The sequence below is a fragment of the Hyperolius riggenbachi genome, chromosome 12 (assembly GCF_040937935.1).
Source record: "Hyperolius riggenbachi isolate aHypRig1 chromosome 12, aHypRig1.pri, whole genome shotgun sequence".
Taxonomy (NCBI): Eukaryota; Metazoa; Chordata; class Amphibia; order Anura; family Hyperoliidae; genus Hyperolius; species Hyperolius riggenbachi.
The window spans coordinates 90,328,092-90,349,355 of NC_090657.1; the positions used below are offsets into that span (position 1 = coordinate 90,328,092).

Below are 21,264 nucleotides of genomic sequence, written 5' to 3' on the forward strand. Positions count from 1 at the left end.
TTGTTATCCAGAACTCAAATAATCATCTCTCAACCAACCAGCACAAATTGCCAGAAGTACTCAGTGTTGAAGGCCAACTTCTTCTGCTGTTTATGGGCTCTGCTGTGCTGGAAGACTGGGTTCCATGGCTCCCCCAAGGTTAATATACATTTGATTACCGTATTTTGACATCGTAACCTCAACACACACCATACAATCTTGGTTGTACAGATTTACCAAATCTGTAGTATAAGGGCCAACAGATTGAAAATACCTTGAATTATTGATTGGATAAGCTCTTATACTACATGAAAGTGGTAAGATTAAACAACCAAGATTGTATGGTGTGTGTTGAGCCTTATACAGAGTTCATGGTATGTTTGAGTGGAGTGGAGTACGGTACTGTACTAGCCTAGACTATTTTTAGCATTGATTCTCAAGCAACCAGAAAACACACTTGTCCATCATCAGCCAATCCCTGTTGGTGCTGGATAACTGAGACTCAGAGGCGTAGCAATAGGGGTTGCAGAGGTAGCCACCGCATCGGGGCCCTTGGGCTAGAGAGGCCCACCTCTTATACACAGTATTAGCTCTTTATTGGTCCTGTGCTGATAATATTCACTTCTTATAGTTGATTTGAATAGTAGTGATCATTAACACACAGTTTCCCATCCCCTTCTTGCACCTCTGACACTGTGGTTGTCCATGATTGGTTTTGGTGCGCCGTATTAATTGTTATGTATAGAGTGCTCGGGGGGCCCCAATGCTAAACTTGCACCGGGGCCCACAGCTTTTTAGCTACACCACTGCTGTGGGACTCCTACTTTATCTTTTATTTTCAAGTTGCCCATATTACAGAATCAGCCATAAGAGTCATCAGCTGCATTTACAAAGTAACTATGTATATGGCTGCACAGCAGACAGGAACAGACACAGCAGACAGCACATTAAGAGTGAATGTATAGCCTGAGAATCAGACTTACTGATACTATTCATATGGGAATTGGGGTCTGACGGCAGATGGTATATTACAGAATCAATAGCCTAAGAATCAGCCTTACTGATATTATTCGTATAGGAATTGTGGTCTGGCGGCAGAAGGCATATTACAGAATCTATAGCCTGAGAATCAGACTTACTGATACTATTCGTATAGGAATTGTGGTCTGGCGGCAGAAGGTATATTACAGAATCTATAGCCTGAGAATCAGACTTACTGATACTATTCGTATAGGAATTGGGGTCTGGCGGCAGATGGTATATTACAGAATCTATAGCCTGAGAATCAGACTTACTGATACTATTCGTATAGGAATTGTGGTCTGGCGGCAGAAGGCATATTACAGAATCTATAGCCTGAGAATCAGACTTATTGATACTATTCGTATAGGAATTGGGGTCTGGCAGCAGAAGGCATATTACAGAATCTATAGCCTGAGAATCAGACTTACTGATACTATTCGTATAGGATTTGTGGTCTGGCGGCAGAAGGCATATTACAGAATCAATAGCCTAAGAATCAAACTTACTGATACTATTCGTATAGGAATTGTGGTCTGGCGGCAAAAGGCATATTACAGAATCTATAGCCTGAGAATCAGACTTACTGATACTATTCGTATAGGAATTGTGGTCTGGCGGCAGAAGGCATATTACAGAATCTATAGCCTGAGAATCAGACTTACTGATACTATTCGTATAGGAATTGTGGTCTGGCGGCAGAAGGCATATTACAGAATCTATAGCCTGAGAATCAGACTTACTGATACTATTCGTATAGGAATTGGGGTCTGGCGGCAGAAGGCATATTACAGAATCTATAGCCTGAGAATCAAACTTACTGATACTATTGGTATAGGAATTGTGGTCTGGCGGCAGAAGGTATATTACAGAATCAATAGCCTGAGAATCAGACTTACTGATACTATTCGTATAGGAATTGGGGTCTGGCGGGAGAAGGCATATTACAGAATCTATAGCCTGAGAATCAGCCTTACTGATACTATTCGTATAGGATTTGTGGTCTGACGGCAGAAGGCATATTACAGAATCTATAGCCTGAGAATCAGCCTTACTGATACTATTCATATAGGAATTGGGGGCTGACGGCAGATGGTATATTACAGAATCAATAGCCTAAGAATCAGCCTTACTGATACTATTCGTATAGGAATTGTGGTCTGGCGGCAAAAGGTATATTACAGAATCTATAGCCTGAGAATCAGACTTACTGATACTATTCGTATAGGAATTGGGGTCTGGCGGCAGATGGTATATTACAGAATCAATAGCCTAAGAATCAGACTTACTGATACTATTCGTATAGGAATTGTGGTCTGGCGGCAGAAGGCATATTACAGAATCTATAGCCTGAGAATCAGCCTTACTGATACTATTCGTATAGGAATTGTGGTCTGGCGGCAAAAGGCATATTACAGAATCTATAGCCTGAGAATCAGACTCACTGATACTATTCATATAGGAATTGGGGTCTGACGGCAGATGGTATATTACAGAATCAATAGCCTAAGAATCAGCCTTACTGATACTATTCGTATAGGAATTGTGGTCTGGCGGCAAAAGGTATATTACAGAATCTATAGCCTGAGAATCAGCCTTACTGATACTATTCATATAGGAATTGTGGTCTGGCGGCAGAAGGCATATTACAGAATCTATAGCCTGAGAATCAGACTTACTGATACTATTCGTATAGGAATTGTGGTCTGGCGGCAGAAGGTATATTACAGAATCTATAGCCTGAGAATCAGACTTATTGATACTATTCGTATAGGAATTGTGGTCTGGCGGCAGAAGGTATATTACAGAATCAATAGCCTGAGAATAAGACTTACTGATACTATTCGTATAGGAATTGGGGTCTGGCGGCAGATGGTATATTACAGAATCAATAGCCTAAGAATCAGACTTACTGATACTATTCGTATAGGAATTGTGGTCTGGCGGCAGAAGGCATATTACAGAATCTATAGCCTGAGAATCAGCCTTACTGATACTATTCGTATAGGAATTGTGGTCTGGCGGCAGAAGGTATATTACAGAATCTATAGCCTGAGAATCAGACTTACTGATACTAATCGTATAGGAATTGTGGTCTGGCGGCAGAAGGCATATTACAGAATCTATAGCCTGAGAATCAGACTTACTAATACTATTGGTATAGGAATTGTGGTCTGGCGGCAGAAGGTATATTACAGAATCAATAGCCTGAGAATCAGACTTACTGATACTGTTCGCATGGCCGGGCCGAGGCATAGACTGGAGAGGCTACAGCCTCAGGGCGCAGTGTAGGAGGGGGCGCAGAATTCATTCAGCTGTCATTTCTAATTGTGTATGAAGCAGAAAGAAATAAGAAAAGGGGATACATGGCAGTGACTGCAAGCCAGATAACTAGATATTAAGGTGTTGGAGAGGTTGTGGGCCCTGTGGCCCTCTTAGTCTAATAGCAATCCGTGTGTGACAGCTGGGGTGGGAGGGATGGAGGGGTGCACTTTGGTGTCTCAGCCTTGGGTGCTAGAGGACCTTGTCCCGGCTCTGACTGTTCGTATAGGAATTGTGGTCTGGCGGCAGAAGGCATATTACAGAATCTATAGCTTGAGAATCAGCCTTACTGATACTATTCGTATAGGAATTGTGGTCTGGCGGCAGAAGGCATATTACAGAATCTATAGCCTGAGAATCAGACTTACTGATACTATTCGTATAGGAATTGGGGTCTTGCGGCAGAAGGCATATTACAGAATCTATAGCCTGAGAATCAGACTTACTGATACTATTCGTAAAGAATTGGGGTCTGGCGGCAGAAGGCATATTACAGAATCTATAGCCTGAGAATCAGACTTACTGATACTATTCATATAGAAATTGTGGTCTGGCGGCAGAGGGTATATTACAGAATCAATAGCCTGAGAATCAGACTTACTGATACTATTCGTATAGGAATTGGGGTCTGGCGGCAGAAGGCATATTACAGAATCTATAGCCTGAGAATCAGCCTTACTGATACTATTCGTATAGGAATTGTGGTCTGGCGGCAGAAGGCATATTACAGAATCTATAGCCTGAGAATCAGACTTACTGATACTATTCGTATAGGAATTGTGGTCTGGCGGCAGAAGGCATATTACAGAATCTATAGCCTGAGAATCAGACTTACTGATACTATTTGTAAAGAATTGGGGTCTGGCAGCAGAAGGCATATTACAGAATCTATAGCCTGAGAATCAGACTTACTGATACTATTCGTATAGGAATTGTGGTCTGGCGGCAGAAGGCATATTACAGAATCTATAGCCTGAGAATCTGACTTACTGATACTATTCGTATAGGAATTGGGGTCTGACGGCAGATGGTATATTACAGAAGCGATAGCCTGAGAATCAGACTTATGGTGGCTATACATGGTACAATTTCTACATTTTTTTTGATTAGCTAATTTAGTTCGATTATTCTGTTAGATCGAATATAAAGATTTTTCCAGCATGTCCAATCTAATTTTTCTCGAAAAAACGGGATAATCGTTTCGTAAAGAATTGGGGTCTGGCGGCAGAAGGCATATTACAGAATCTATAGCCTGAGAATCAGACTCACTGATACTATTCGTATAGGAATTGGGGTCTGACGGCGATTATCGAAAAAACGGGACAATTGAACTTTTTTTTGTACTGTGTATGGCCACCATTAGGGTGGCCATACATGGTACAATAAAAACGTTCGATTATCCCGTTTATTCAATCTAAATGATCGAATTGAATGAAAGTTGAAAATATTTTTTTTTTCGATCAAGAAATTTGAACGATTATCCCGTTTTTTCGAGAAAAATCAGATTGGACATGCTGGAAAAATCTTTATATTCGATCTAACTGAATAATCAAACTAAATTATCTAATCGGGAAAAAAAAGGAAAAATTGTACCATGTATGGCCACCTTTACTGATACTATTCGTATAGGAATTGTGGTCTGGCGGCAGAAGGCATATTACAGAAACCGTTTCAAGGTACAGTTGCAGGGTTGAGTGAAAACTGTTGCCCATTAATATAGACTATTGATTAAAGCCTGGACACATTGAAGTTGTCCCGTCCTATCTCTATTACTATAATTACACCCATGTTTAATCCTTCTTAGTATATATATTTTTTTTTCTTTGTGTTGCAGCTAAAGGCGATGGCTATGTGAAACCAGCCATTAAGCAAGTGGTTCCAGAGTAAGTGTTTTTTCTTTGCACAAGTAATGATTGCTGTAATAACCTTTTAGCAGCCAATTTATTTAGAGACTTGCAAGTACTCCAGGCCCATTATTTTAGCACTTCTTTATCTCTTATTTGTTACATTTGCTTGCTACTAAATGTACTACTGTAATGTGTATTGATGGCCACTTGTCACCTGGGGCTAGTGCGAGACAATAAAAGATGATTTCTTTCAGTTTCTATATTTTCTGCCAGTAGAGAGAGATCAAAGCATTCCAATAATTTACAGCACAGGTTCTGCCGACTGAGGTCAAAAGCAATGCACTTATCTCAAAAGAGATAACTTAATTGGAGCTGCTAATGGGTTGAATATATTCTGTTTTAATGCAAGAAGTTGTTAATATCGATAATTTCTAAACTTGGTATCAACTGTGCCAGTTCAACCTCTGAGCATTTTGGGCAGCTGGAGGCATTTTACCTCTCATCACCAGTTTGCAATATAACATGATTTTTTGTTGCATATTGCATGAGCAGTTTTACTTCTCTGGTAAGACCCTTAAAGAGAAACTCCAACCTAGAATTGAACTTTATCCCAATCAGTAGCTGATACCCCCTTTTACATGAGAAATATAATGATTTTCACAAACAGACCATCAGGGGGCACTGTATGACTGATTTTGTGCTGAAACCCCTCCCACAAGAAGCTCTGAATACCGCAGTACTCTGGGCAAACTGCCACAATGTAACAATGTTCACAGACAGGAAATGGCTGTTTACAGCTGTCTCTAACAGCCAAAACAGCTAGGAGCAGCTACATAACCTTCCCACAGTAAAAATGTCACCATGTAATACATGTCAGAATGTAAATCTGGGAGAGGAAAGATTTTATAATGAGCAAACACTGACTAAATCATTTATACATAATTATGGTAGAACATGAAGCACTTTTTTTTACTACATTATTTTCACTGGAGTTCCTCTTTAAGTGTGTTTGAGAGGATGCTGGATGTAGGAGCTACTTCCATGGAAAAAAACAGTTGCCGTGGCTGATCGCGCATTCACCCTGGGGGGTACTCATAGCTGCCCATTCACCCGGTGATCAATGCATGTGGAACACAGTTCCCATTCATTGAGCTAAGTCCCCATGTCAATGAACGCTGGCATCAATGAGATGCCTGCATCATTGTGATGTCGTAAGTAACACATCCACGTATTACTTCCTGTTTAGCCTACTAATTGTACGTAATCTAAAGTAATGTGCGAGGACATCTTTTGGCCAAATAGTAAAATTACACTTACATACATTTATTTTTCCAAACAGTTCTGCACATGAATAATTAACCTCTTCCCAACCGCCTAACGTCAGGGAGGTGGCAGCCCCAGGACCGCCTAACACCAAAAGGCGTCAAGAGCGGTGGGCGGAGGTTAGCAGGGATCATGTGCGCTGATGCGTGCGCATCCCTGCATTAGTGACGGAGCTCTGCTCTGTCAACAGTCTGCCAGCAGCGATCGCCGATAGACTGTACTGGGGACAGCCGTGTTACCCGGCTGTCCTTTGGACAGGCTCCGATTGCGATCTCCTCTCATAAGCTGATGCCTACGAGAGAGGATCCCCGTGATTGGCTGTCGGGTAGAGGGAGTGAGGGGGAAATAAAAATAAATATAAAATAGAGAACTTAATTAAAAAAATAAACAAATAAATAAACATTGCAGCAGCGATCAGAGCCCACCAACAGAAAGCTCTGTTGGTGGCAGAAAAGGGGGGGATTCACTTGCGAGCTTAGTTGTATGGATCTGCAGCGAGCAGTTATAGATGCAGAGCACTAAATTGTATGGTCCCTTTTCCACTTGTGCGGTGGAAATTAGTCGCGGAAAATCAAAAACAAATATGCATGCGGATGTGAATTTTACCGCGAATTTGCGGATGTTTTCACGTATGTTGGTAAGTATGCGAATTTAAACATGTCAGTAGTGCCTGTGTGCTTTTACATTGATTTTATGCGAAAACGCAAGAATTCGCGGAAATATTCGCATATGAAAACGCATGCGAATTTCCTATTAAATACATTGTATGCGAATCGCACACTGCCTTGGCTCTGCCATGCAAATTTTTCCTGCACACAAAACTGCTCAGGATTTCTGACAAGTGGAAACAGGCCTATTCACTTGTATTGGTTATGCAAATCTGCATGCAGAAAAATGCATGCAGATTCGCACAAGTGGAAACGGGCCCTAAAAAATTGCCTGGTCACTAGGGGGGTGTAAGCCTATGGTTCTGAACTGGTTAAAATTAATTCCTTTCTTCCCACATTCTAAAAAATATCCAAATAAAACTTTAAATAAAAAAATAAATAAAATTACAATAATAATAAAAAAAAAATAGTTACCATAGGGTCTGAACTTTTTTTTAATATGCATGTCAAGAGGGTATATTACTACTTTCTAAAACTACGGGCTTGTCAAAAGTGATGGGGGCAAAATTGAAAAAAACACCTTTATTTCCAAATAAAATATTGGCTTCATACATTGTGATAGGAACATAATTTAAAGAGTGTAATAACCGGAACAAATGGGCAAATAAAATACATGAGTTTTAATTATGGTAGCATGTGTTATTTTAAAACTATAATGGCATAAAACTGATAAATGATTTTTTTTTTTTTACATTTTTTTTAATATTCCCATTAAAATGCATTTAGAGAAAAAAAATTCTTAGCAAAATGTACCACCCAAAGAAAGCCTAATTGGTGGCGGAAAAAAACAAGATATAGTTCAATTAAGTGTAATAAGTAGTGATAAAGTTATTGGTGAATGAATAGTAGGGGCGCTGAAATTATACATAAGGTGAAAAAACATTGAAGGCTGAAGCGGTTAAGTGTGCACAGGTACAGTGACAGAATAGGCAAGTCATGCTCAGTGTTCTCCCTAGAATGTTTTTCCATCCGGGTGGCGTGAAAAAGTAGCCGGGTGGGGCAATATGAGAGAATGCAGGGCTGGTGCTTCTTTGCACAACTCTGCTTATAGCATAGGAGGAGGTGAGCCGATGATAGCTGGGTGCTCACCAAAACTAGCCGGGTGACGCACCCGGCTAAAAGAGCCTGGGGAGAACACTGCATTCTGTACTTAAATGCTGCACCAACTAAAATGGGAACCTCTGGGGGTCTCTACATACCTCTTTTGGTAGTCATTTCAGTCGCAGCCTGATTAGGAGCGCTGCCAATTTTTCCCTTTTCCCCAAAAAATGTGTCAACCATTTTATAGCCAGCTGCCTCCAGGTTCACACTGTTTTTTGTTAGAGGTTAGGGTCTCTTCCATGAGGATACCTCAGTGCGGGGGAAGAGTCTAGCACGGAACACTGTTTTTGGAAGCCAACATCTTCCATTTTGTTGCATCTGTTTTGAATGCAAGTTGTGTAACCTGCCTATAATACAAGCTCTGCACATCCATGCAGTTAGTCAACCAGATGCAGCCTGCCTTAACCACTTGCCGACCGCGCACTCATAACGCGCGTCGGCAAAGTGGCAGCTGCAGGACCAGCGGCTGCAGTCTAATTAATCAGGAAACAGCCGCTCGCGCGAGCTGCTGCTTCCTGTCAATTCACGGCGGGGGGCTCCGTGAATAGCCTGCAGGCTGCCGATCGCGGCTCGCAGGCTAAATGTAAGCACAAGCGGAAATAATCCGCTTTGTTTACATGTGTACAATGCTGCTAACAGTAGCAGCGTTGTACTAGATCAGCGATTCCTGGCCAATCAGCGGCCGGGGATCGCTGTCACATGACAGGCAGGAGCCTGTTAGTGGCTGCACAGGACAGATCCGTTCCGGGGAAGGGAGGGAGGAGAGGGAGAGGGGGAATCCTGCGGTGGAGGGGGCTTTGAGGTGCCCCCCCCCACCAGCTACACGCAGGCAGGAGCGATCAGACCCCCCAGCACATCATCCCCCTAGTGGGGAAAAAAGGGGGGCGATCTGGTCGCTCTGCCTGGTGTTTGATCTGTGCTGGGGGCTGTAGAGCCCACCCAGCACAGATCAGCGAAATCAGTGCTGGTCCTTAAGGGGGGGTAAAGGCTGGGTCATCAAGTGGTTAAGAAGCGCTGCCTCCTCCTCCTCCTGCTGTATAGAAATGTAAGTATACTTATGGCTAGCTGCATCCATGTTTTATTTCAGTTTGTGTTCAGTTTTAATCTGAGTTTAGGATTTAGTGCATAGTTTGCATCTATTTTGAATACAATGGCCCATATGCAATTCACATTTTCTCTTAGGCGATATTTCACACCGGGGCCCATATGCAATTCCAGTTTTCTCCTATGTTTTCTCCTAGGAGATAATTTTTCATCTTCTATTTTAAATAATTTTCCAGCACTTTTCAACTGAAAAAGTACTGAGAAGCAAGTGCAAAAGTATTATCAGAATTATTCTGGGTATTTTCTTGCTTGCTGGTGGCTTAAAAGGCATTTTAGCGACAAATTTAAAAATAACACCTAGGAGAAAAAGTGAATTGCATATGGCCCCTTGTCGTTAAATGCCTTTTTAAATCATGAGCAAGCAAGAAAATACTCAATAAGTTTGATAGTACTTTTTCACCAACTTTTGGGTACTCTTTCAATTGTAAAATGTTATTTTAAAGAGAAGATGAAAATTATCTAATAGGAGAAAGGTCAGGAGAAAAAGTGAATTGCATATGGCCCAAGGTGTGTATTTAGCCTCTAGGAGGCTCGGCACACATTTGTTGGTAGTCATTTTAGTTGCAGCCTGATTAGGAGCACTGCTAATTTCTCCGTGTTCCCACAACTAAAATAAGAATATTTTGCAGGAAATGGGCAAACCATTGCATTGGTAGAACTGTAACATGTTCATGCTGCTCATAAATTGAGGAAATAAACTACTTCTCTTCCCATACGTCTGATTCAGTACAAGGAAGTCATTTTATTTCAGGAAGTACATAAAGTAAAATGTGTTCTCAAGTCTTTGGAACAGTGATGTTCAACTCATTATTTTTCTTTCCATAAAGGTTTGTTGCCTCTGATGTAATGCCAGCAAACAGCTACATGGACCAGGCACCATCGCCTGCAGTTTGTACTCAGTCACACTATAACCTGTACCCTCAGAAGTGAGTATCAGATTATATTTAGGAAAATGTGTTGTGATATGTGTTGGTTTATGTAATACCATATTATTTTGTAGATAGTATTAGATGTATGTATTAGTATTGTATGTGTAGTAAAGCTAGGAAATAGAACATTAGTAGCAAAAAAAGGAGTCTCATATTGTTTTCCAGTACAGGAAGTGTTAAAAAAAACCCTAGTTTTCTATGCAAAAGAGCTTCTCTGAGCTATTGGACCCACTGGGTCGAGTACAGTCCTGTTTTGTTAAAGTGAACCTGAGATGGTTCATTATCATTAATTTATACGTACCCAGGGCTTTCTCCAGCCCCATGAGCAGCACTGAGTCCCTCGCCGTCCTCTTAGATCCCTCCATTCAGCCGCTACGACTCCCAGTAATCCGGGCCATCGCGGGCTTCTGCTCATGCATGGCTGGGCCTTGTGCGCACCCCTCCTCATGCTCCTGTCCCCTGGAGCGTTCTGCACCTGCGCAGTAGTACAGCACAGGCGCAGAACGCTCCAGGGGACAGGAGCACACATACGGCCAAGCTGCGCATGCGCAGAAGCCCTCGACTGGTAGTGACTGACAGGATTACCTGGGGGTCATACCGCCAGAACGGAGCACAATGCTGTGAACTGTAATGAGATCGGTATATAGCTCTGAGCAGCTAGTGTATATGGCTGGCCACCTGTCAGAAGACACATGTAAAACCTGCATGTCCTCATATGGATCAGTGCTGCGGCAGCCCTGGGGAGATCTGCAGATAAGGAAGGAAGGGTGGATGGTAGTACAGGTGTCCCTCCAAGCTTGTCTATTTCACATGTACCCGCATGGATCAGTGCTGACTGACCATCAATAGTTATGGGGCTACTGGGGGGGGGGTTATATATGTGTGGTTTGAGGGAGGGAGGTTATATAGCAGTGACATCTTCTGCAGCACTTTACAGAGTACATAGTCATGTCACTAACAGTCTTCAGAGGTGCTCACAATCCAATCCCACGATACAACTAATGTCCCACCATATTCCTAGTATGCCACCATATTATTATTATTATCATTATTATTATGAATTTATAGAATGCTGACATCTTCTGCAGCACTTTACAGAGTACATAGTCATGTCGCTGACTGTCAGAGGATCAAATCAAATCCTACTATAGTCAGATTAATGTCCTGCAGCAATTTCGAAAATGCAGGATGCAGAATTTGGCAAAATCACATGGAAATTGCAGCAAACTCGTGTGTAGAGTAAAAGATCCCTGACAGCTCTATGTAGATACAGAAAAAGAGCTCATCTACCATGCAACTTCCTAGTTCATATAAAAGCTCCTACACACACCTGACTAAAGTTGGTTGAGGTAGCTGATAATGACCGCCTCAGCCAATAATCCGGTGTGTGTACGCAGGCTTGCAACTTCCAACCCGCAAGGGATCCACTCAGCAAACCAGCTCACCCCCTGCTACTTCATTCCCATTGTTTACGTCACTCCCCCACCCGAAGCGTGGCGTCATGCTTGCGCCACTCCGTCATCCATCCGCCTCCCCGCATAGCAACACAACACGTCGTCTGCTACACAGCGTCGTACATAGCGGGCGATGTCACCAGTCAACTTACTTACGCAACTTACGATAAAACCACTCTGTTTAGTAGGAGGTAAATTAATCCTTCCCTGCCTGCCTAAAGAGTTTACACAGTGATACAGCTTGTTATGAAGGTGAAATTGTCACTTGTGGCATCACAGAGAAACAGTTGAGATGGAAACCAGATACTTTTTTTCTTTTTTTCATATTGCTTTTTTCATAAATTCAGGCAGTGAACACTAAAATCAATGGGATTGGTAGGCTGAAAAAGTAATTTCTTCATAAATTCTATTTTTTATTTCAGTTAATATGGACTTTTAATCTACTTTAATGTGGTTAAAGTGTAGGTGTAGCGAAAATATGTGCCTCAAATGGGTACTTGCCTAGGTAGAGGGAAGCCTCTCGATCCTCCAGAGTCTTCCACTGCCCCCCTCCACAGCCATTCCAGCACTGGGACCCTCCGAAGCCCAATGACAAGCGCTTGTCTGGGGCTGTACAGAAGGAAGAGTCTTCATTCAGTTTCTCTGAAGGTTGTGCTGAGGTGAGTAATCCAGGCATGTCTGCCAAAGCCAACCACATGATCTACTGACAGCTTAAAGATCTTTTCTAACCCTTACCTATATCTTCATGACCAAAAAGGACCTTAAAACTTTGAGGTTAAGTTCAGTGCTAAGGAAATACCCAACGTTTGTAATGTTATTTTTTTCCTCCCCAAAGCCCTGACTCCGTTCTTGATCCCGATGGAGACTTTGATTTGGATGACAGCATGGATGTGGCCCGACATGTGGAAGAGCTTCTCCGGAGACCTCTGGACAACAGCCAGTGGATACCTCATGCCCAGTCCTGACATGCCCACCTCCCCTCCACACTGCCTCCAATACTCAAAATGTGAATTGTTTTCACAAGAAATTTTGGTATTTTGTGCATGGTGATAACAAGTAGTTATTTTCTTCTGTTTTTTTTTTCATTTGTTTGATGGTACCTTTTGTCAACAAAACAGTATATTTTCATGCTTTCTACCCCCTGTTCCTTTATGTAAGCTAATTTCCTTTGGGGATTTTATCTTCGTGTCAGTATAAAGCTTGCACACCTTGAGAGGACTGTGAAACATTGCAGAGTGGGAAGCTGAAGACTCCACAAGCAGTGTTAGGGCCTTGGTCTGCAAAGAATCAGTTTCAGCTAATGTCATTTATGTATGTTTACTTTGCTATCTATGTAGAATGCTTATCTCTGCATCTGAGCCCCAGCTTGGAAAGTGTACAAAAGAGAGGGGAACATTTTAAGTGTTTTTAAAATGAGGCCCTGATTTATAATTATCTATTCATGAATGATTTTTACTTTGTTTTAAAATTTTCACTAGTCCATTACTCTCTTCTCGTTGTGCCGAAGTACTTATAAGGTTTGCACAGAGATGAGCAATGCAGATACGCAATTTAGATAAAGAAAAAAAACCTGTTACGAAGGGGTGCTGACAAAAATTGAGCCTTACCCAGAAAACATTGAGCTAGGTAACTGTAAATTGTCTAGGATCAAAAATCATCTACGTATAATGTCAACCTTTTTTTCGGTCCAAAGTTAACATTGCAGCATCTCCAAAGAAGTTCATAGGGCCATAATCAAGGTCCTGTTTCTCCGAGGGAAAGGTGCAAAGCAGATCAATCATGTAACATCACAAACTTTGGGTGACAGTGGCCCTTCTTATGCAACAAATAGGTTGTCAATTTTAAAACTGGCCAGTTCGTTGTTGATGGTGAGAAACCCAGCTTTAAGGCCTGTCTCTGAAAATGTGAAAGCCATCCATGACATGATCATGGAGGACCGACCATACATCAACCAAAAGTATTACAAAATATCTGGGAATATCACGTAAGAGATTAGTGCCATTCTCCACAATGACTTGGAAATGAGAAAGCTTGCAGCAAAGTAACAACCAAACAAGAGGAGACATCAGTGGCTGTTTTGGAACATTTTGCTAGCAATTAGATTTCCTGGACAAACTGGTATCTGATGATGACACATGGATCTGCTGTTATGATCCTGAGACAAAGGAACAGTCTCAAGACTCTTTCACACTCGCTAACGCATGCACAAACCCGATTTCATGCACACGTTATGATTTAAAGAGGGACTCCAGTGAAAATAATGTAATTTAAAAAAAGTGCTTCATTTTTACAATAATTATGTATAAATGATTGTCAGTGTTTGCTCATTGTAAAATCTTTAGTCTCCCCGATTTACATTCTGACATTTATTACATGGTGACATTTTTACTGTGGGCAGGTTATGTAGACAGCTGCAAACAGCTATTTCCTGTCTGTGAACCTTGTTACATTGTGGAAAACTGTCAAAAGTATCACGGTCCTCAGAGCTTCTTGTGGGAGGGGTTTCACCTTAATATCAGTCATACAGCACCCCCTGATGGTCTGTTTGTGAAAAGCAATAGATTTCTCATGTAAAAGGGGGTATCAGCTACTGATTGGGATAAAGTAAAATTCTTGGTTGGAGTTTCTCTTTAAGGCATGATGTCGGGAAGATGCGGTTCAACGCAAATCAGCGGCACTAGTTCTAATACACACAATGGAAAAACACTTGTGCCGGATGATCAAACGCTTGTGCTAGATGATTAAAAGCTCCCAGGAAGCTCCAACGTAACGCTCTGGAACGCATTGTCTGTGAAAGGTAACATGAAAGTCAATAGACTTTCATGTTCCCTTTCTAACTGCATCCTAGGTGCATTCCGTCAAAATGGACGGGACAGCTCCTTGTGTGAAAGAGCCCTTCGGAATGGAGGCACTGCGGTTTCCCCAAGTCAAAGAGGTTCTGTGTGCAAAGGTCAGTGCAGAAGCAAATAGCAACCATTTTTGGGGATATGAAGGGAGTTCTGCTCATTGCGCATCTCCCAAAGGGTTGCACCCATCAATGCAGCATATAACTTATTTCTTGATAATGCTGAGGAAGAAGATCAAGGAAAAACAGTAAGGAAACTCTCCAAAGGTGTCATTCTGTTGTATGTCGATGCCTCGTCACACACTGCAGGTGACAGGTATTACACAAAATGACCCATCCATCATATTCACCCGACCTGACCCCTTGTATCATCTGTTCCCCAGTCTCAAAAAAAACCTAAAGGGACAATAATTTGGGAGTGTTTTGGAAGCAACTAATAAAGCATTATTTTTTGCAGGGACAGATGCAGGGCAAATGGCGCAAGTGCATTGACATCCTGGGGAATATGTACAATTACAGCTGCCTAGCTCAATTGTTTCTGGGCAAGGCTCAGTACTTCTCCGCACCCTCTCACAGAAGCAGATCATTTTTAACATGGATCACACACAAGTTAACCATCAGTATTATTGGACTGTGCCGCATTTTAAGATATATGAAACAGAGCAAAGTAAAAGTACCTTAATAAGCTTATCAAGGCATGTGTGTGGTTATAAAATGATTTAACAATTTGCTATAAATATATAGATATATCTGTGTTAACCTATGATTTTGAAAAATATTAGCTGCTAATCTTTTTTGATACTCAGTGATATCTGCTTTCTGATGGTCATAGTGCACTGTGTCCATCTATTAAAGGGGAAGGGTCACAGTCTCAGGTGTTTTCATCATCTTCTTAGTGGGATAGCATATTCTATTTAAAGGTAACCTAAACTGAGAGGGATATGGATGTTTCCTTTTAAACGCCAGTTGCCTGGTAGTCCTGCTGAGCTCTTTGCTGCAACAGTGGCTGAACCACACCCCTGAAACAAGCATGCAGCTAATCCAGTCTGACTTCAGTCAGAGGAACTGATCTGCATGCTTGTTGAGGGGCTGTGGCTGAAAGTATTAGACACACAGGATCAGCAGGAGAGTCAGGCAACTGGTATTATTTTAATAGGAAAAATACATGTCCTTCTCAGTCTAGGTTCCCTTTAAGTGTGGTTAAAATGTTGAAAAATAAGGCAATGCTGAATATTACGGTATAGTTACATTGTGGATTTTAGCCTGTTTGTGAGACAGTGGCATATCATTACTATTGTTTACAGTATAACTGGCTCCTGATTGGCCAGTGCTTGTAACTCATTATGTGCTGAATTGCACAGGGACGAGAAGTTCCTAAGGACAATTTACAATCAGGGAGTCTTGTGAATACATTTTACAAAACACGCAGTAGTTACTTCACAATCAGTGTGAGCACAGCATGACAATTTTTACGGTCTGTACTGGGGTGGCATGCCAGTATCTTAAAATAGGGCTAAAATTTGTAATGCAAGTACAATGCATTATTTACTCAGATCCTATGTTAAAGCGGACCTGAACTCAGAACTTCCTCTCTGCTTTGAAAGATAAGCAACAGCATAATTTTTAAAGAAAAACATGTATTTGTTACAGCTGATACAAATCCTGCCATACATTTGCAGTGTATCTACTTCCTGCTTTCATGGAAGCAGACATATTGTTAACAGCCTGTGTTTACCAATTAGCTATCTGCTGTGACAGGCAGCTAACACAGCTGCGAGATTAAATTACAACTTGTGATTAGTCACAGATAAAGGGGGGGGGGTGGATTAGAGAGGCTGAACTCTCTAAATCCATACAGGCTGCATTTCTATATGTTTTCCTTCTGTCCTGTACAAAAGTTCAGGTCCACTTTAAGACCTTTGAGGTACACCTAAGTATAGGTACACAAAAACGTTTAATTACAAAGATAACACTGTGACGCACAGATCTGTAGTGTTGTTCCATTCAGCATGTTTGAGTTTGGAACCTTGTTCTGAATTCTGCTGATCTGAACCTTAGCTTTATGCATGTGCACCGTGGCAGGGGAGTTAACTTACCCTTGCCACCGCCTCTATGCGCTGACCTCCATGTTGCGTTACAGTTCTGCTATACTTCCTTGTGACGTATGTGAGAACCAGAACACAACATGAGGGCGGCGACAAGGGTGAGTTTAGCCCCTGCTAGGGTGTGCATGCACAAAGAATCAGGTTCAGATCAGCAGAATTCGAAACAAGGTTCTAAATTCGAATATGCCAAATGGACCAACACTACAGATATGTATTAATTGTCAACCAAGGACCAGTGTAGCAGAGCTACTTTTCTTGGTACATTTTAGATGTCTGTAGTAATTGATAAATAGGCCATAGAATAACTAACGCCACTTCCTTATGGCTACATCAGTGGGTGAAAAAAGCTGCCAAAAACGCAGTATAATTAAGTGCTTTATTAGGACAGGACAGTGTACACCTCAATGCAAAAGCCTAAGGGCTGGTTCAGACGGATGACTTCCAACGGCTCAATCAGTTGTAATGAAACACTTTACTGCTACTGCCCAAAAAAAGCATCTCTGTATATAAAATACAAGTGTTCCTGCGTCCTGTCCCTGTGTCAGTGCTTTTGCGCTACTGCGCATGTCCTGCACCGACACAGCCGTTGGGACAGGACGCAGGACGGGGCAGGAGACGGGCGGGTGCACGTGCGGCCGACAGTGAAAGATCTAGAGCCCATTTTTAAACGTGCTTAGGTCAGCTAGTTTGACATATGTCATTGCATTTAAAGAGAATCTGTACTGTGAAAATCTTATATAAATAAACATACCAGCCTGTTTGTTGTCTTCTCCTAGCCCCCTCTGTGACATGCTTCCCGCTGCTTTCTTGGTGATAAAATCACTGTTTTATTCATTGTTTTTGTAAACAATGAAGATGGCCGCCAAACAGAAAATACATCATCAGAGCAGGTGCCTGTTTGCAGAGGCTCCTCTCAAACGTGATTTGATTGCTGGAATGTTACACCAATTGTTGCCTTAGCTGCTTGTCTGAGCTCTGAACTGATCTCTCTGTACTCGCAGCTGTTCACAAGGTGACAGCTCCTGAGCTTGCAGACGCTGGCTGTAAGCAGAGACCTTGTCTGACTCATACACACAGCACACACACAGAGCCTGCAGGGGGTGTGGAGGAGGTGTGTATAACTTTTCCCTATCACAGCAGAGCAGTGCATTCCTCTCTGCATCGACAAGGCTTGACAAAGGAAAGATTAGATTTATTACAGAGACAGTGCAACTAGAAAAGGCTGCAGCAAGCCAGACCACATTAGAACAGGTGTAGGAACTAATAGGATAGAATAAATAAGGCTGAAAATTTTGTTAGTCTCTTTAATAGTCCAAGTGAGTAAAATTTGATTGACAGCAGCGTTTGACCAAACAAAGGCAATCAGCGGTGAACGTTTTGAGATGAACGCTCCCATGTATCTAATTAGCAATCACGTTAAATGCCGGTATTTATCTCTTACAATGTGGTGGATCTGCCGTGTTTAACGCCGGGGACAATTGCGGGAAGCCTTCCATCTGAACCGGCCCTAATAGTGGTCATACTATAGTTTAATCCATTCAGCTGCAGATTTTTATCTTTTTTAGCCATTGATTCCCATTAATTTGAGATTACAGTTGCCCAGTTTGGCTGATGATGTCATATCTGCTGGTCTCCTGCAGATACAACTGGCTTGAGTACAAGTGGAGGGAAAGTGATTGGGCAGGTTGAATAACCTTTCCTGGCTGCTATTGTTTCCTTCTGGTAAGCTATCATCTGCAGTGTCTACACATTGTTCCTTCTCTTTTCTGGACTGTACCAACAGGGGCATTAGGCTAAGCTGATCAGTCCTGTTTCTATAGAGTCCTTCTAAATAAATGTCCTAAATCTAATCAATTTTTATTTAAATTTTGCGTTCAGACATCTTCATATCTCTGGACAGTTTTAGTATTTGTGACAAACGTTTGCATTGTGTGAGGTACAGTTGTCATCTTTGCCTTCTGTCCCGTCCTTAGGTGAGTTAGGTATCAGATAAAGCAAAAAGAAAAGAAGATGCTTTCAGTTACACAGTAGAAGGATATGTTTAGCAGGAACTCGTTCACCTTGAAGGAAACCCATAATGAGAGAAATATGGAGGTTAATATATTGTCTTAAGTAATGGCCTACTTGTCTGGTTACTAGTGTGATCCTCCCCCTATAATATTTTCTGAATCACTGGCCCTACAACAAGTATGCAGATCAGCTGTACTGACTGAAAACTCACTCTATTGGCTGCAGGTTTATTGTAAGTGGATGACTCGGCCATGCCTGAAGCAAAAAAATTATTAGATGGATGGGTTGGCACCACCAAAATGTAATTAAAGAGAGTCTGAAGCGAGAATAAATCTCGCTTCAGACCTCATAGATAGCAGGGGCATGTGTGCCCCTGCTAAACCGCCGCTATCCCGCGGCTTAACGAGGGTCCCTGATCCCCCAAATCTCCTCCGTACAGCCGTGGAGCGCTCCCTGGTTGGGGCAGGGCTAACCGCCGCAGCCCTGCCCCACGCGCGTCTGTCAGTGCGTATCTCCGCCTCTCCCCCGCCCCTCTCAGTCTTCCTTCACTGAGAGGGGCGGGGGAGAGGCGGCGATGCACCGCTGATAGACGCGACTGGAGGCAGGGCTGCAGCCGTTAGCCCTGCCTCCAGGAGCGACCAAGTCTGCGACCAAGTGTTGCAGAGGGGGGTTTGGGGGTGAAGGGACCCTGTTTAGCGGCGCCATAGCGGCGGTTTAGCAGGAGCACACATGCCCCTGCTAACTTTGAGCTCTGAAGCGAGATTTATTCTCGCTTTAGAGTCTCTTTAAAAGCTTTTTTAAAGAACAAGCGACACCCATGCTAACCTAGAAATAAAAAACACCTATATAAGTAGATAAATACTAGTTCTACTTACATAACAGATGTATTGTGCTATCCACGTAATGATTCCTGTGAATTTTACAACGGAAAAGCAGAAAATCCAATTCTAGGCAGTGGCCATCTTGTCAAGCTAATGCTGACATCATATCCTCCCTGACTCTTGTTTTCCCCCCTCCTTTCTCTTGCTCATTGTGTATTCATTAGCTGCCCTCCTTTCAGAGTCTTTTTTTATTTTATTTACACATCCAATCACTGAGTCACATCAGCCTTGCTTGTAAACACAAGTGATCAGCTAGGCAGGGAAATAAATGGAAGAGGAGGAATATATTATAGATAAAAAGAACTCCCAGCATTCAACTTTTTGGCACTGTTTGGCACTATGGCAGGCATGGGCAAACGCGGCCCTCCAGCTGTTACGGAACTACAAGTCCCACAATGCATTGCAGGAGTCTGACAGTCACAGTCATGACTCATAAAGGCAAATGCATTGTGGGACTTGTAGTTCCGTAACAGCTGGAGGGCCGAGTTTGCCCATGCCTGCACTAGGGCCAGTGCTCCTAAAGTATGTGATAATTCCAAACCATAGCAGCAGAAAGTTTTGCAAGTTTCGAATGTAGGATTAGCATCTTTATCACTTAATACACTCAGACCAGTTGCTGTTGAAATTTAATTTTTATGGTGACAATACCGCTTTAAACCTTTGCCTGCCAAGCACGTACCTGGTACATTCTGGCAGCCAAGGGCTCCTACTGCCAAGAACGCACCTTGTATGTTTTTTGGCACTTACTGGTTTGTTTTCTTCTTGCTATGTACAGCAACGATCCCTTGCTGCAGACAGCATATAAAGCGCCTAGGGAGCAAGCTCCTCTGCTCCTTTTCAAGCAGAGGCTCTTGATCGCCCTGCCACATGACCCCAAGCACAGAGGGAGAGGCAAAGCTGTAATCCTCACATTCAGCGGATGTAACAGTGGAAAAAAAAAATCTCCAACATCCCTTTAGATCAGGGGTAGGGAACCTATGGCTCGGGAGCCAGATGTGGCTCTTTTGATGGCTACATCAGGCTCACATACAAATCAGTAGGGCTTGATTCACTAAATTTCACTGCTCAAGCAGCGCAGCTTAGTGTGGCAGTGCAAGTAAAATTTTCAAAGTAGTGCACGCTACTGCTGTAGCATGCACTACTAACTTACACGCACTACCCCAAAACGAACGACTGCTCCAATGTCCCACTCTGAACCCTGTCAAGTCCAGTGACTTTGTAGAACGAGATCCCCACACTTTCATTGGCCCAATAGGCTGCCTGTCGCTTGACAGGCAACCTATTGGGCCAAAGTGCTGGGACCTCGTCCTACAAAGTGAATCAACCCCCAAGTCAACTAGCTAATGGTGCATGCTGTCGGTATTTCTCCTGTCTGGCTCGCGGGGGAAAATTGTTGATGTTGCTGAAACCCAAGAGAAGCTGAAGACATGTCTGACACTTCCGCTGCCCAGAAGGTCAACTGTGTACACATCACCATGGCAACAGGGACATGAGCCTTACTGTCCCAATTTTAAACATTGTATGGCTCTCACTGAATTAAATTTTAAAATATGTGGTGTTTATGGCTCTCTTGGCCAAAAAGGTTCCTGACCCCTGCTTTAGATGGACTGCCGTTTGCAGTCCTCTGATTCTCTGTGTATATCAGTCCTTTCCCTGCACCTCTAAAGGGATGCAGG

The 21,264-nt window shown here is 42.5% G+C and overlaps 1 protein-coding gene across 4 annotated transcripts in view; it reads left to right on the forward strand.

Annotated features, from left to right (window-relative positions):
- LOC137541041 (signal transducer and activator of transcription 5B) overlaps positions 1-15,282 on the forward strand; it is a 349,270-nt gene extending 333,988 nt beyond the window's left edge. For all 4 annotated transcript variants that reach the window (XM_068262188.1, XM_068262187.1, XM_068262190.1 and 1 more), the window contains 3 exons: positions 5,156-5,204; positions 10,192-10,290; positions 12,583-15,282. In XM_068262188.1, the coding sequence (XP_068118289.1) occupies positions 5,156-5,204; positions 10,192-10,290; positions 12,583-12,712 (278 nt within the window). In that variant the 3' untranslated portion in view covers positions 12,713-15,282. The remainder of the gene's footprint in view (positions 1-5,155; positions 5,205-10,191; positions 10,291-12,582) is intronic.
- Positions 15,283-21,264: the final 5,982 nt, after the last annotated feature.